Source organism: Triticum aestivum, chromosome 7A (genome assembly GCF_018294505.1).
Source record: "Triticum aestivum cultivar Chinese Spring chromosome 7A, IWGSC CS RefSeq v2.1, whole genome shotgun sequence".
Lineage (NCBI taxonomy): Eukaryota > Viridiplantae > Streptophyta > Magnoliopsida > Poales > Poaceae > Triticum > Triticum aestivum.
The window spans coordinates 13891560-13906985 of NC_057812.1; the positions used below are offsets into that span (position 1 = coordinate 13891560).

Here is a 15426-nt window from a genome sequence, read left to right on the forward strand (position 1 = left end):
CGTTCTATCTCAGGCGGAGATCGTGTCATGGCGGCTAGATCTGTTTGTAAGTGCTCTATTCTGTCTGTACCCAGCTAGGCTAGGGTTTCTTTCTTTCTGACGCTTTCTGAATCGGGCCGGCGAGGATGGAGAGCGGGGTGGCAAATGTTCCTTGATCCACCAGAAAAATGGCGGGATCTGCCATTAACGCAATGGGAGTCTCAGCTCGCCATTAATGAGAGATGTTCGTAGCAGAAAATAAAAATAACGGGAAGGGATTGGGGGATACTTGCTTTCTGCTACTGAACATCCTGTAGCTTGTGTTTTCATCTATAATTAAATCAGCCCTTCTCTTCGTGGCCATTATCTCCCATTAGCAAACAGGGGAACGACGAACCTCCATCCCAAACTCCCCATGTGTAATCCCCATCTATTTGTTTTACAACAAAAAAAATGACCAAGTGTTTGGAGCACAACACAACATCCTGTTACTTTTTCATGCCAAGGTTCGCACCCATGATTTAGGACAAACATCATCAAGTTGTTTTTCTTCTTCTGAAGAAGAAGAACAGGCTGATTTCATGATTACATTCATGAAACCAATGGTTCGTTACACAACCACCACAAACAAACAAAGATTCGGCATGCCGCTTATTGACAGAGTTCATGCTAATGATCGTAAACTAGCATGTGGAATTAAATTATTAAAAAGGGAAGCTGATTTTGTGACTGAATGAAGGACCATGTTAAAGTTCTGCCAAATAGATGTCAAAGTCGAATGGGACCAAATATATATCCAGTGACATACATGGCTGACCTTGTTATAGGACAACAGAAAGCCGCCAAATTGGAATTTACGAAAACTAACTCATGTGCATTCAGGACAAACTTATCAGAAGCACTTCATCTTCTTCAGGAGATGAGTCCCCATATCTGTAGGCTGTAGCTGTCTGGCACACACAGCACCTGAGAATCCACAGCACCTGAGAATCCACCATTAGCACATCAGAAATTGATAACACAATGTCCAAAGCGTCAACAAGACAGCCTAGCTGTCGAAGCAACAGAAGTTACAACTAGTTACAACGCCAACCTGATACTCAAAGCACACTCCACCCTGTCCTGAGCAACATTAACCCAGTCAAGGCACCAACATCCCTCGTCGACTTCTTTGGCGAAAGACACCAATTCCCACCAGTGACGACAAGATCGCGCGCAGACGCTGTTTGTTCTGTAGGCCTCGTTTCTGCAAACCAGTCCAGAAGACAACCAAGGTAACAACTGAGAAATCATACTGGTAATAGGAAACAGATAGTCCAAACTAAAGCAACTGCTCCAATAGCCATCTATTTTCTAACATCTTCAGTAAACTTCAGAAATCCAACTACACAAATCATTAAAAGGAACAGGAACAACCTGAATATATATAGTATCCACACTGTCAGACTTCTCCTTGCTAGCTCTAAAAGCATTTTACCTGTAGCAGCTTCCATATCTCTAATCACTTGAATAGGTTTATTTATCTCAAGAATAGTACTTCCTAACTTCACTCCAATTCTACTAGCTACATCACTAACAGAAGCATTGGAATAATTTAGAGAAATTGGGATGCATAAATTACCTGGGTGCCATCTTCCACCTGAAGTTTTTCTAAACCAGTCACTCCTTCCATCTCCTCTTTAGAACTTTCCTTGTTCATCTGATCTACCATGGGAATGCTCAGACCATTTTTGTTAGCAAACTCTTTCGGGTCCTCTATGTTATCCAGATCTTTCCCATCAGCATCATGTTGATCACCACCATCAAGTTGTACTGCACAATAAAAAATGTAACATATGTGCATGAAGAGGGACTATATAACTCAAGACGACAACACAAATAATTAACCAAAGTACTAGTAAATAAACAAAATAAGAAGCACGTCTCTTAGTTACTAGGCTCTCTAGCAGAAATGACAACGGGTGGCATTGTCATTGATAACATCATATCAGCCGGTGGTGCCATAGGGCTCTCATAATTCTCCGCAGGCTCACCTTCCACATCATCCTTTTCAGCCATCATATCAGTGGCTGTTGCCACAGGGATAATTTCTGCAGCAGGTTCACCTCCCATCAGTTCCTGATGATCAACCATTTCAGAAGTAACAACTTGTGCTGCACAAACATGAGAAATGGCACATGAATGCATGAAGAGAGTATATACAACTCAACACACCCCTAGAATTAACCAAAGTAAGCAAAATAAGAGGCACATCACTTAATTACCAGTCTCTTGAGTGGAAATCACATTGGGCGGCGCTATCACCGATAACTTCATACCAGTAGGTGGTGTCGCAGGTTCACTCTCCGCATCAACCTCTTTGACCATTGTATGAGTAGCTGTTTCTGCAGAAATAGTGTTCGGAGCAGGCTCACTTGCCATCAGCTTTGTCTCAACAAACAAGAGCTTGGGACGTCTAGGGTGACTCTTTGCCGCTCCTTTCCACTCCTGTTTTGCTTCATCGCTCACTCCATCATGGAGGGCGACCTCCTTAAGACGTGGTAGTGACTGGATTGTGTCACTAATGCCATTTAGATCTTTACATAGCAGCTGGATCAACTCGAGGCGAGGCAGAGCTCCCTCTTGTATTTCCAGCTCAGTTACGACTTCCACCACGATGCATAATCGTAGCAGGCTTTGGAGTGCATGGCCTTGCTCGATGACGAGCTTATCCAGTTGAGTTGCAATCAGCTTCAGGTACTCAAGGCCACGCACTTTGCTCAGCACATTAAGAATGTTACCACTCAGCTTATGATCACCAGGGAATGACAGGCACAGCTTAGTGAGACCACCCAGCATGGTAACAAACAGAGGCAGCTGGCTGCATTTTCTGCTCCCTTGTAGCTTGAGTGAGCTAAGGTAGTAGGAGTAATCCTTTTCTAGGGAGAAATCCAGCAAGTCTGGAGAACGTTCATTGTTGATGGTCAGCGAGAGTGCACGAGCTTCGTTCAGATTGGTGCCTCTCTGGATGAACTCCTTGATGGACTTTGAGAGATGTATTGAGTTGCTGCTGTCATGTGCAGTGAACTCGCACAATATTTTCACCTTGGTCAGGTGCTTCATATGCTCCATGATCTGTGTGAATCTTTGGCAATTGTTGTGCACATCAAATCCGGCTAGAGTTTCCAGTTTACTTTTCTCCGACAGCCAAGTCTGTAGCTTACTCATTCTCCGGCTTCCTACATTTTGTTGGAACTTGAACTTTCCAAACAAATGAATTAAGGATGGAAGTTTCATGACTTGTATGGGAAGAATCTCTATACTGGTTCCTCTTAAATCTAGTGTTTCCAAAAGTTGAAGCTTCTTGATCTGTTTTGGAAGAACCGTAACTCTAGCAGCGCCTCTGAGGCTTAGGTACCTGAGCAGTGACATGTTGTTGCATATCTCCTTGAGATGCTTGTCTCCCAAGTGTTCATCGCACTCTTCTAAATCCAAAACTCTAATCAGTTTATACTTGGAGAAGTCCAACACTGAATTGTGCGCCTCACCGAAGATCGTGAGAGAACGGACAAGGCTTAGATCCTTTGGATCCATTTTGGATCTTGCATCAGTTTTATGCTGCAGAGAAAGCCAACGAATTTTACTCCCGGGTGGGGGATCCTTATCATATAACAAGGTAACAAAGTTCTCAGACATGGATCTGTGCAGGATGAACTCGAGCATTATGCCATGTGTTTTGCATGTCTTCACCTCTGCACTGCTGCTGCTGCTGGCATCAATAGGCTGGATGATGCTCTGGTCGACCAGCTCATTGAAATTTGCAAGAGCAACCTCAAGGGCACTGCGTTTAGGCTCTGTTGTGATGAAACCTTCGGCTGACCACCGCCTTATCAGGCTTCCTCTCCTGATTGGGCGACCACTTGGGTAAATACCCAGATAAAGCAAACATGTCTTGATATCTTGCTTACTTAGGCTAGTGAAGCTACGGACAAGCACACGCTTCATATTTGCTAACATATGATGTGTCTCAAGATGGCTGCCAAGGTTATTTCCCAGGTCTGCCCATTGTCGCTGTCTGTGATCACCGTGCAACAACCGTGCTGTGGTAACAAGAGCAAGGGGCAGACCATCACATTTTTTTATTACTTCTGAACTCAGTTCCGTATCTTGGACTGTTGGCGGATACACCAGAGAAGCTTTCTCACAGAACAATTGTTTTGAGTGTTGCTCAGTGAGTGTTCTCATTATGTACACATGACCATCATGACAACTGCTTTTGATTGCTATGGTGCGAGAGGCCGTCGTGACAATAATTCTACTGTTGACGCCCGGAACCACAGGGAAAGCATCTTTTATATCAACCCAAAAGTCTCTCCGCATGTCATCGATTACAATGGAAAACCTATAAAGGATAGAAAGGAGTCAGAATAGAACACATTCGCTTTTCAGACAAAGCAAGTTTCAAATAGCATGCATTATAACAAGGAAATCGGCCACCCACACTAGTAGAAAAAGGGTCAATCGTGAAGCACATTAGTGCCGGTTTGTATTTGAGCCGGCACTAATGTATACATTAGTGCCGGTTCCAACGGCTAGCCGGACCGCTTTCATTAGTACCGGTTCGTGGCGAACCTTTAGCACCGGTTCGTGCCACGAACCGGTACTAATGAGAGTGGTGGCAGGATGTTGTCAGACAGGTGCCCCTCCAGCCCCTTTAGTATCGGTTCTTGGCACGAACCGGTACTAAAGGTCGTCCTACATAAACCCTTCGTCCATCCGAGCTCGCTCTGTTCTTCCCCTTTCCCCTCTCCTCTCTGTTCTTCCCCTCTTCCTCTCGAGTTCATCACAAAATTTGCCCAAAATTTGTCAAGATTTGAAGGCCCTCATCCATTTAAATGATCACAAAGGTTAGCAACTTTGTCCTTTCATCTCTCATTGTTAGATTAGCTCTTGCATTGGTTTATATAGTGATTAATTTGTGAGTTTAGTAATTTGGGAGGATAGATATATATATATATATATATATATATATATATATATATATATGTGCTAGTATTTGATTTATATGCAACAGGTTTTCTATGTGAAGGACATGTCTACCAAGCCAAGAAAAAGAAAAAATAAGGAAGCGAATGCATCATACGATGAGTCAAAGCGGCACATAGTTCTTTCTGGGAAGAGAAACATCGTGGGAGTGGATGACAAGACAGACAAGTCAGAAGATTATGAAAAGTTTGATGAAATTGCTCCATTCACAGTGAATATTGACCCGAGCATCCCGTTAAATGATGAAGATTTTCCATGGCTACGACGCAAAGGGACACACGCGAAGAAAAAGTTTCACACCCAAAGATCTGGGATGTGATCGGCTTAGCTATCATCACTTTCTTCTGTGTTTCACACTCAGAAGGGAATCTCTGTAATAGTTAGGGTAGCTAGTTATGTGTTTTGGCATTTGAAACGCGAAGAAATTTTATGTGCAAGCAAATTCTTTCATGCATTTATTGATTTTTTCAGCTAAATGACCCTGAAATTGAAAAGCATTTCAAATGAACTCAGAAAAGGATGAAAGTTGGCATGGTATCATAATTTCACCCACATAGCATGTGCAAAAAAGTAGAGAGGGTTACCGCAAAAACTGGATACACTTCGTGTACAAAATGGACAATCTGTTTCGAAGTATCAGGGTTTCGGACGAAAACTCATCCGTTACAAAGGCATTTCATTTTTAAATAACTTAAGCATTACCAAATTGAATATAATGATAAAACACACTAATATTAAACATAATAAAAAAGAATCACTGGAAAATGTATTTTTAAAGTTAAGTTATTCACAAACTAGTGATTCACACAAATTTCAAATAATTCAAAATTTAAACTATTCAAATTTAAAAACTACCGGCACTAACTAAAAGTTTCTAAAAACTATCAAAAATATTCACAAAGAAACTCTAAATACAGCAAAAAACAACTAAAAATAAATAAAACAAAATAAATAAAGCAGAAAAGAAAAAACTAAATGAAAAAAGCCCACCTACCGGGCCACAGCGGCCTGCATACAACTAGAAACCCAACCTGTTGTTGGGCCAGGATGCAGGCCCGCAAGCCCAATAGGCCCCACAGGGCAGAGTAGCAGAGGTAGGCCCAGAAGGCCTGCTTTAGAGAGGAGCTCGAGACAGCAGCGACGGTGGGGCTTATAAGCAGGTGTGAGCGCCCTTCGGCTAGCGAGGTGGGACTAAATTTCTGCGCCCCTCGCCTGGCAGCGCACCCCCTTTAGTACCGGGTCGTGACACCAACCGGTACTAAAGGGGGGGCCTTTAGTACCGGTTGGAGCCAGGAACCGGTACTAAAGGGGGGTGCTCCCCCCCGCTTGGCCTGGCCAAAACAGGCCTTTAGTACCGGTTGGTGGCTCCAACCGGTACTAAAGGTGTCCCCTATATAAGAAACACTTCGAAAATTTTCAGTTTCTCATCTCCCACTTCTCTCTGCCGCCGCCCCGTCCCGCGCCGTCGCCGCCCCCGTCGCGCCGTCCCCGTCGACTCCGCGACGCCCCCGTCCTCGTCGCGTCGTCCCCGTCGACTCCGCGGCACCCCCGTCGCCGTCCCGGTCGCCGATCCCCTCCCTTCGCCGTCGCCGTCGCCTTTGGATCGACCTCGCCCTCGCCGTCGCCGTCGCCTCAACCTTGCCCGCGCGCGCTGTGAGCCCCTCCCCCGGCCCCTCCCCTCCCTCCAATCGATCGTAGCGCACACCGGCGCCGGCGCCGGCGCCGACCATAGCGCACACACGCGCGCGCGCGCGCACACACACACACACACTACACACACACTAGACGCGCACACACAATTTTTCTGTTTTTAGCTTTTAGTTTTTTCTGTTTTTCTGTTTTTCATACAAAGTTTTAGATGAATTAATTAATTAGATTAGATTAATGTCAAATAGTATGTAGAAATGTTAGTTATAATATATATAATGTCAAATGTTATAGAAATGTTAGTTATATAGAAATGTTAGAAACTTTGGAAATGTTAGTTTTAGCTAGCTAGATGAATTAGATTAATTTCAAATTGTTAGACGATGATCGATGTTTTTTTAGTTTCTTATATTTTTAGTTATAAAATTTAGAATTTGCATATATGAAATCATCACAATCCATCATTTAAAAAATGTTACTTTACTTTTGCGGCATATAGTATTTTGTTGTCGACGATGCCCGGCCCGCATCCTCGCCGTCGACACGTCCGCGACGACGTCCTGCTTCAGAGGACCCATGTCCGGGACTGGGCTCCGCCGGGCTGGCACTGGGAGGTGCTACCTTCAGGGGCACGACGCTTGGTGAGGAACCCGGCCCCGGGTCCCGTCGTCGACCCTCATCTCCTTTGGTGGCATTCACGTGGGCCACTTTCGGTGCGGAGGGAGCCGGCCCCGCCGGAGGTGGTACGTCACCGTGTCAGGGAGGAGGACGAGCACGTCCATCGCTACATGGCTGCTATGGACGTCAGGTTCTCCAATACCTGGCAGGTTCTTTGGGGAGATCACCCGAGCTATGATCCAGTGATGGTTCCTTCTCTTTGGGTGTCCACCGCCCGCACCTTAGGAACCGCGAGTGGCCTAGATTACTCTGTACTATTCAATCTTTATTAGCTTGCTAGCTAGCTAGCTAGTGATGTATTCAATATTATATCTATTATTCGAGATGATGTATTCGAGATTATATCTATTATTAGAGACGATGTATTCGAGATTATATCTATTATTCGAGATTATACTAAATTGTTTTATATTTCTTTTGGCATAGTTAAATAAAAGCTATGGTGGACAATAACGACAGAGAGAGAGAACAGACCATGCTCGATATCATACGCGGGCCAGATGATGATCAGAATGAAGAAGATTTTGACGGCTCCGAATTTCTAAACAACACCGGAGAGGGTGATATGATATTCGATCGCGACGACCGAGAAGATGAAGTCATGAACTACGACGAAGAACATGTTGATGCTGAAACAACAAACACCGGCGAGGTATATATATTTATATAAGCAGGAATCTGGTGATCATCGCATGTTTTAAATGAGTTGAAGATATATTAACGAATCGATCTTTCTTCTTTCAGCCATCCGGATCGAGCAAATCTTCAGGCAAAAGGACGAAACGAGGCCCGAACAAAAAGTTGAAGGAGGGCGTAAAGTACAATATCGAGGCAATCAGACCTAATGGCGAACCATTAGCGCCTAAGAAGATTGCGGACAAGTTCGTTCATCAGTGCGGAGTTATTGTGAAGGACCAACTCCCGATCTCCCTTCAAGAATGGAGAAAGCCAGCAAATCCACGTCCAGATGTTACTTCTGTCGACGAGAAGCAAAAACATCTGCTTTGGGATACTCTCATGGAACATTTCACCTTACCAGATAATTTCACAGAAGCAGACGTGCGGAAAATCAAGGACGCTGCTTTTAGGAAGATGGCGGTTGCATTCAAGAACCACAAGAGAATGACGTGGGAGAAGTACGTCAAGTGAGGAAGGAAGACTCCAGCATTCGAGGGGATACTAGAGAATCAAAGTGCTCATCGGGACGATTTCGTGAAATTCAAGGATTCAGAATTAGCTAAGGAACGGTCGAGAATAAACAAGAAGAATGCCGAAAAAAAGATAAGTTCCATAAGCTGGGGCCAGGTGGCTACGTGGTGGCAATGCCTAAGTGGGATAAGTCTGAGAAAGAGATGGAGGATGCAGGTGTCACTCCGGTTAGTAAGAGCTGGCCCCCCAGGTGCAGGACTTGGTTCTATGCGCATGGGGGGGAGTTGGACCCGAAGACAGGCAATGTTTCGACGAAGGCATGTCTGAACGGAGCCGACGATGCGCTACTTGTTGCAATAGAAGAGGCTCGATCGGGGGTGTTCCAACCCAACAGAGAGAACGACGAGCTTACGCGTGCCCTGGGAAATCCTGAACACCCGGGAAGAACACGAGGCAAGGGCGCTATTCCGTGGTATGAGGGGTTTTCGGACTGGAACGCCGACTACAGAACCCGTGCGAGAAAGAAGATTGCGGAGGAGAAGAAGAGGAAGATGGAGGAGGAGCAAAGGAAGCTCGACTATGAACGCCTTCAAGGCCTAGAAGCAAGTCAAGCGGAATTGGCAGCTAAATTCCAGCGGCAGCAGGAGCAGATCGACTCACTTAGCCAGCAAAGGGGGTCTCAGCAGCTGCAACAGCTAGCGGATGATCCAGCATTGGATAGCACCGCCCCATCCATGCCGAGAAGCAGCGTGGGTTCCGCCCCGGGAGACGCAGTAGTGCTGGATAGATACCCCGTGGATGACATCACGGAGAACACTAACTGCGAGCTACACTTCAAAATGAAGAACATATCCATGAAGGTGGCGGACGCCGTTGCTTTTTCAAATTCCCCCGAGGCAACCTTCCATTGCAACCCGATTCCAGCGGGCTATGCTTGTGTCTTGGTTGATGAGGTGGTGGACCAATATTCGGGGCTAGATCTTGACATTCCTGGAGGTGATGAGGAGCACACACTCGGAGATGCCAAACATCGTATCATCCTATGAAGAAAGGATTGCATCATTTTTTGAAGGCCACCGACACCGCGTCACCCGACTCCTCGTCGAAGTCCGCCACCGAGTCAGCAGACTCCTGCTCCTCCAAGTCCACCAACGCGTGAGGCCACTCCTCCTCCTCCAAGTCCGGCAAAGTGTCAAGCCACTCCTCCTCCAAGTCCGACACAGCGCCGGACGTCCACTCCTCCTCCAAGTCCGGCACAACCTTAGGCCACTCCTCCTCCAAGTCCGGCACAGCTTCAGGCCACTCCTCCTCGTCCAACTCAGCCCCGTCAGCCGTCTCCGCCGGCTCAGCAATCGCGGAAGAGACACCCCGCAGCTATGGTGCGTAGCGGTACCAGTCGAGGTCATAGTACAGGAAGTACAGGCGGAGGCAAGCGATATAAATATGGTCAAAACCTCACTACTCCTCTTCCTGTGAGGGCTTATGACAGGACCGAGGAGCAAACCAATGCCATAGTGCGGGCAGAAGTCGACGCCCATTTTGGACCGAAACCGCCACCGCCGCCAAGGGAGAAAGTGCCTGTGGAAGTAGTTGACCACTTCATTCGTATGGCTCAACCACCAGCTCCTAAGCCTGTTGACACAGACTATGAGCGCCACATCAGGAAGTTACATCGACAACGTCTACAGAAGGAGGCGAGCTCGAGCTCGAGCAAACAACAAGCAGCTGTCGAAAAATGCGGGAAAACCGTTGCCCAGCTGGGAGAACAGGCGGCGCAATCGACCCCCCCCCCCCCGCTTGTTGTGCCGACAACACGTGACAGTACGCGCGCCCAATATTATTGTGGCCAAACAGTTTACGTTCCCGAGGTGGGCGATGTGGTAATAACCCAGGAGCATATAATGCAGGCTGAAGAACTCAAGATCACTGTTGGACAACTCCTCGAGATCGAGGACATGCCTGTGATTACAGAGGAGGAAATAAAACGGAAATATGTCCGGAGCCAACCTTTGGTCAAGCCAGAAGATGTCAAGAAGCTCCCAACGAGAATGTATGAATTGCATCAATGGTACATGGACATTACCAAGAGATCCGATCGAGAGTCCCTCATGGTGTATGTCAAGAAGGATCATTACTACCATGAGAAAGCTGTGGCCGTTGAGTATTCTGAACTGTTTCAGTTATACAATCAAGACACACTCGACAAATTTATCATCAGTTGCTATTGTCTTTAGTGATTTCTTTCTGTAATTTAAGTCTCAAGCTAGCTGTAGTGATCCTTTTGATCAATCATTACCTGTAATTATCCTCACTATATTCTTTTCTGTGGTATTATGCAGGATGAAGATGTATGAAATGAGAAAAGGTGGACGCTATGGCATTGGGTTCATTGACCCAAACACCGTTAATCAATACACATGGAAAATGAGCAAGTATTATGAAAAGCAGGTAAAGGACAACATGCTAGAGTTCTTGAAGCGCCTCAAATACAATGAAGATATACTACTTCCTTACAACTTCGAGTGAGTCACACTTTCTTGTACTACAAATTCTCTGTTTTTGCCTACTAGCTAGCTACATGTTTTTGCTTACATATGCCCGCTTATTAAGACATGCAAACGTGTGTGCATGCAGATTTTACTGGATCTTGTGTATCATTAAAGTTGACGCCGGAACAGTTGAAATACTGGACTCGCTACTCAAAGCAAATAGTGACTACAACATCTTGTATGGGATAGTCAACAGGTAATTTCAATCATTATTAACTGTATATCTCGGCCTATTTAGTTCTTCATTTCATGATATGAACTATTTAATAACCCCTTTATTCATTTTCTTTGTCGACGGGCAGGGCTTGGTCAAGGTTCATCAGCGTCACGGAAGGCGAATGGAAACCACAGCTGAAATGGTTTCGATCCAAGGTAAGTAATTAAGTAGTACTAGCTAGCTAGCTAGCTGCCATCTCTTTAATTATCATGCTTGATTAATTATTATCTAATCAAATTAAATTCCATTCTCGTAATAAAGGCCCTGAAGCAGGCGCAGGGGACTAATCTGTGTGCATACTGCGTTTGCGAGAACATTCGCATGATGACGTTCGAAAGGAGCAGATCTCAAAGAAAGGAATGGGTACGCTTGTCAGAACACTATTCACAATTTTTACACCATTATCGATATCTAGTCACACAACTAATACACATGCATATTGATCTCCTTCTTAACAGTTCAAAGAGGTGCGGGACAAGCTCCTAGAAACGGAGCGCGTAGAAGCACTTCAAGAGGAAATAGCGGGATTTTTGCTCGACCAGGTCATAAATCCGAAGGGAGAATACTATTACCCGCTACTGCCCCCATCGAACATGTCATGAACCACTTCCAATTGTCATCGTGCTCCGAAGGCACCAATTAGACTAATGCCATTGGCTTCGAAGGCAACATGCATATGTAGGAGAAATTGTATATAGCTATACATGTGTGTATGTGTAAATTAATATGGTGGTTTGTGAGACATTGATGATATATATATATATGATTGGTTCTACTAGAAATTATATATATATATATATATATATATATATATATATATATATATATATATATATATATGTACAATGTGTAGTACCGTAAAATACCAGCAAATGAAAAAGAATAAAAATGGAAAACACAAAATTAAATGAAAAGAAATCATAAAACCAAAAATCCCCCAAACATTTTAGTACCGGTTGGTGTTACCAACCGGTACTAAAGGGCTCCCGGCCCCCGGAGCTGGCTCGTGCCACGTGGTTGCCGTTTAGCACCGGTTCGTGCTGAACCGGTACTAAAGGGGGGGGGGGGGCTTAGTGCCGAAATGTTAGTGCCGGTTCCGAAACCGGCACTAAAGGGCCTTACGAACCGGTGCTATTGCCCTGTTCTGCACTAGTGCCAAGGGATTGTAGCACTATTGTAATGCTCTCAAATCAATAGGAACCTAGAGATGGAGAAACATTACACTATTCGTCATGATTGTACCTTGCTTTTGATTGGATACCTATGGTAGGATTTATTTTTCTAGTTGGATTTCTTGTAGCACAAGCCTTGTGAGTCCTAGTCACCATGTTTGAAGTCCTTAATTTGCAATTGATCTGATCATGATTATATTGTGAGTTTTGTTGCTGTGTGCATAAAGTCTGTCTTGTACTAATTGGCCTATTATGCCTCCGGCTTGTGTACTTTGTTTTCCATTATGAAACGAACACATACGGATGGAAGAACATACAAGAGAAGAAATTGCTAACTTAGCAACTTAGCAATCTTAACCATAGATATGGCTTACTACTGTTACATTTACATGAGCTTGTGCAATCTGAATTCCTAAGGCATGCATGCCAATATGGCCTAATTATTGTGTGCATGTATGCCAATATGGCCTAATTGTCTACATAGGAATCTTAACCTTTAAAAAAAATAGTAATCAAAACCTTAATGGCTGGCAGAATCAAACTGAATGTGCTAAAATATAAAAGATGCATTTGATTAACTATATATGTCGCAGAATCAGAGAGTAAAACGAGCTAAGAAAACGCATGGAAACGACATAAAAATCTAGGGTAGTAAATATCTTGTATACCTCTTGGTCCCAAGGCACTCTCTGAGGCTTGCACAGAGCTTGGTATTGCTGAGACGGCAGGGGTTGCCTGCACTTCCACTACTACTAGTAATGGTGGAATGTATTCTAAGTTGCCGGAGTATCTCCTTGAGAACATCCCACGAGCCTTTCTCCGCAGCACAAACCCAAGCCCGTGCTTCGTATTCACTCTCAGTTGTGTCGTACAAATGCTTGGCAAGGAGAGTCTTGCCTATACCACCGAATCCGACAAGGGAGATCACCTTGAGCTTGTTCTCCTCGTGTTGTTGGTCTTCCCTTATCAGCTCCATGAGCTCATCCTGGGGCATGTCCATACCCACGGTGACCATGGGCATGGAGGTGTCCGTCTCATCATCAAATGCCCCTGCTGACTCCAAGGTGCCATAGTTGGTGGTGTAGCTTGTTCTCTGCTTGGATGCATCCTCTGATCTCTTCCTGAGACGCCGGATGGCTGCGGCAAATTTGTTACGGGCTCTCACCGTCTTCACCCGGTGGTATCGCCGATGAATCCACGATGCACTGGGGTCGAGCGCCATGCGATGCATGAAGCGGTCGAGGCAGTCCTCAATATCGTGCGCTAGTTGGCGCGCCATCTTGATCCAGGCCTTATGCACCTGGTTGCCACTCCATGGGGGGTGATCACCATCCTCCTCAACGGCGGCGGAAATCATCGCAAACTCATTTTTGATGTACTCGATGTCATGCTCCAGCTCCCGACGTAGCTTGTGATTTGTTTCTAACAAATCGAAGAGCTTAGGCACGGTCTTACCGGCCATGGTGCCAACCGCAGCTTCCATCTCCACACTCCCTCCCCCTCTTGATTGATCAGATCACTACAGAGTACCGATGCTGATTCCTCCCTAACCTTGCCTCTCCTCCCATGGATTTAGTTTGTGAATGGTCCAGGAACTCAATGGCTGGATCAAGACCTGGAGAGCTAGCAAGTGGAGTAAAGTTTAAAATGCAATCGCATCATGGAACAGCATATCACATCACATCACACCAACCACTTATAGATTAATATAAGAAAGAACGCCAGCTAGGTGTACCTTACAGTTTAGTTTTACATCCCTGAGTCAGTCATGGCATTTGATAATTATTTGTCCTCGTGGCACCTCTCATTTTTTGTCTCTACTGTCGACCACACCCTCTGCAGCGGTGCTGTTTGCATTCTAGCTTTGCTGCACCTGCGGTAGGTGGTGACATGTACACCGGGGATTTAGTGATAGAAAACTGTTTACGAAGAAGATAATTAGTTAGGTAAACATATCACATCACACCAACTACTTAGATTAATAGAAGAAAGAACGCTAGCTAGGTTCTTTCTTATAGTTTAGTTTTACATCCCTGAATGAGTCATGGCATTTGCTAATTATTTGTGCTCATGACCGCTCATTTTTTGTCCGTACTGTCAACCACACCCTCTGCAGCGGGGTTGTTCACATGGTAGCTTCCCTGCACCTGCGGTAGGTGGTGACATGTACACCAGGGATTTAGGAATAGAAAACGGTTAACGAAGAAGAGGATAAACAAGAGCACTTTATTAGGTGGTTCTTGGTCTTGGAATAAATAGTATTGATTGGACAAACTCTGAAATGAATCCACGGGTTCAACCCGTACGTCTAGCCGTCCAGTACAGTCCAGCATTTTGTATATGCATGATCCTATTCCTATTTCCCTAAGCACAGTAATTAATGTATGTGGAGCTTCTCTTGTAATCTTCATACCATTATTGAAGGGAATCTGAATCACTTTGGTAATACAAGGCACCAGCATTAATTACCGCCGTTGTCGCTGCTAGTTGCAAGTTCATTTGGGTGTCTCTGAAGCTTAATTATCCCCAGTCCAGACTAATTACCGATGCTTGATTAATTATGCCATGCATCCCTATGTACTTCCCCTTCCTTCCTAAATATAGGTCTTTTTAGAGATTCCAATATGGATGGTAGAAACTAGGGTTCTACCCGGTCTAGGGCGTAGCCTGTAAGGGAAGGAGGGAGGAGGTCGGAGGAGATTGCGCGGCGGCCGGCGGCTGGGCGCCGTCCTTGCGGCTGGTGCAACGGCGGCGAACGCAAAAGGCGGCTAGGGTTTAGGTCTCCCGGTTCCCTAAGGGAAGCTGAGCAAATATTGATTGCTTCTTGCTTGATTAGATTGATACATCTCCTCTCCTTATATAGAGAGGTTTACTTGACTCCTAAACAAACGATCCTAATATGATAAGATAATTGGGCTAAGCCCCTAATTAAGATACTTGGGCCATAACCCACTGGGCTAAGCCCCTATGCCGGTCATAACACTTCTCCTTGCCTGCACAAATAGCTCGT

At 45.2% G+C, this 15426-nt stretch overlaps 1 protein-coding gene across 2 annotated transcripts; it reads right to left on the reverse strand.

Moving 5' to 3' along the window:
• Positions 1-414: 414 nt before the first annotated feature.
• LOC123154565 (disease resistance protein RGA4) lies at positions 415-14024 on the reverse strand. 2 transcript variants are annotated; one of them, XM_044573262.1, is made up of 6 exons: positions 13085-14024; positions 2244-4360; positions 2013-2132; positions 1624-1791; positions 1089-1222; positions 415-1031 (listed from the first exon to the last, which is right to left on the reverse strand). In XM_044573262.1, exons 1-6 carry the CDS (start codon positions 13897-13899, stop codon positions 858-860), a joined length of 3528 nt encoding a protein of 1175 aa, XP_044429197.1. In that variant the 5' UTR covers positions 13900-14024; the 3' UTR covers positions 415-857. The 2 variants fall into 2 exon arrangements, with proteins under 2 accessions (XP_044429197.1, XP_044429196.1); XM_044573261.1 differs by having other exon boundaries at positions 415-962; positions 1073-1225; positions 1601-1791.
• Positions 14025-15426: the final 1402 nt, after the last annotated feature.

What these genes read in the sequence shown, in the direction of transcription:
- LOC123154565 (XM_044573262.1), bottom strand. Translation starts at nt 13,899, where the DNA reads ATGGAAGCTGCGGTTGGCACCATGGCCGGTAAGACCGTGCCTAAGCTC. An exon ending in GAGTGCCTTGGGACCAAGAG is followed by an intron (nt 4,361 to 13,084) that starts GTATACAAGATA and finishes TATCCTTTATAG; the next exon opens with GTTTTCCATTGTAATCGATG. An exon ending in TGAAAAGGATGATGTGGAAG is followed by an intron (nt 1,792 to 2,012) that starts GTGAGCCTGCGG and finishes TTTATTGTGCAG; the next exon opens with TACAACTTGATGGTGGTGAT.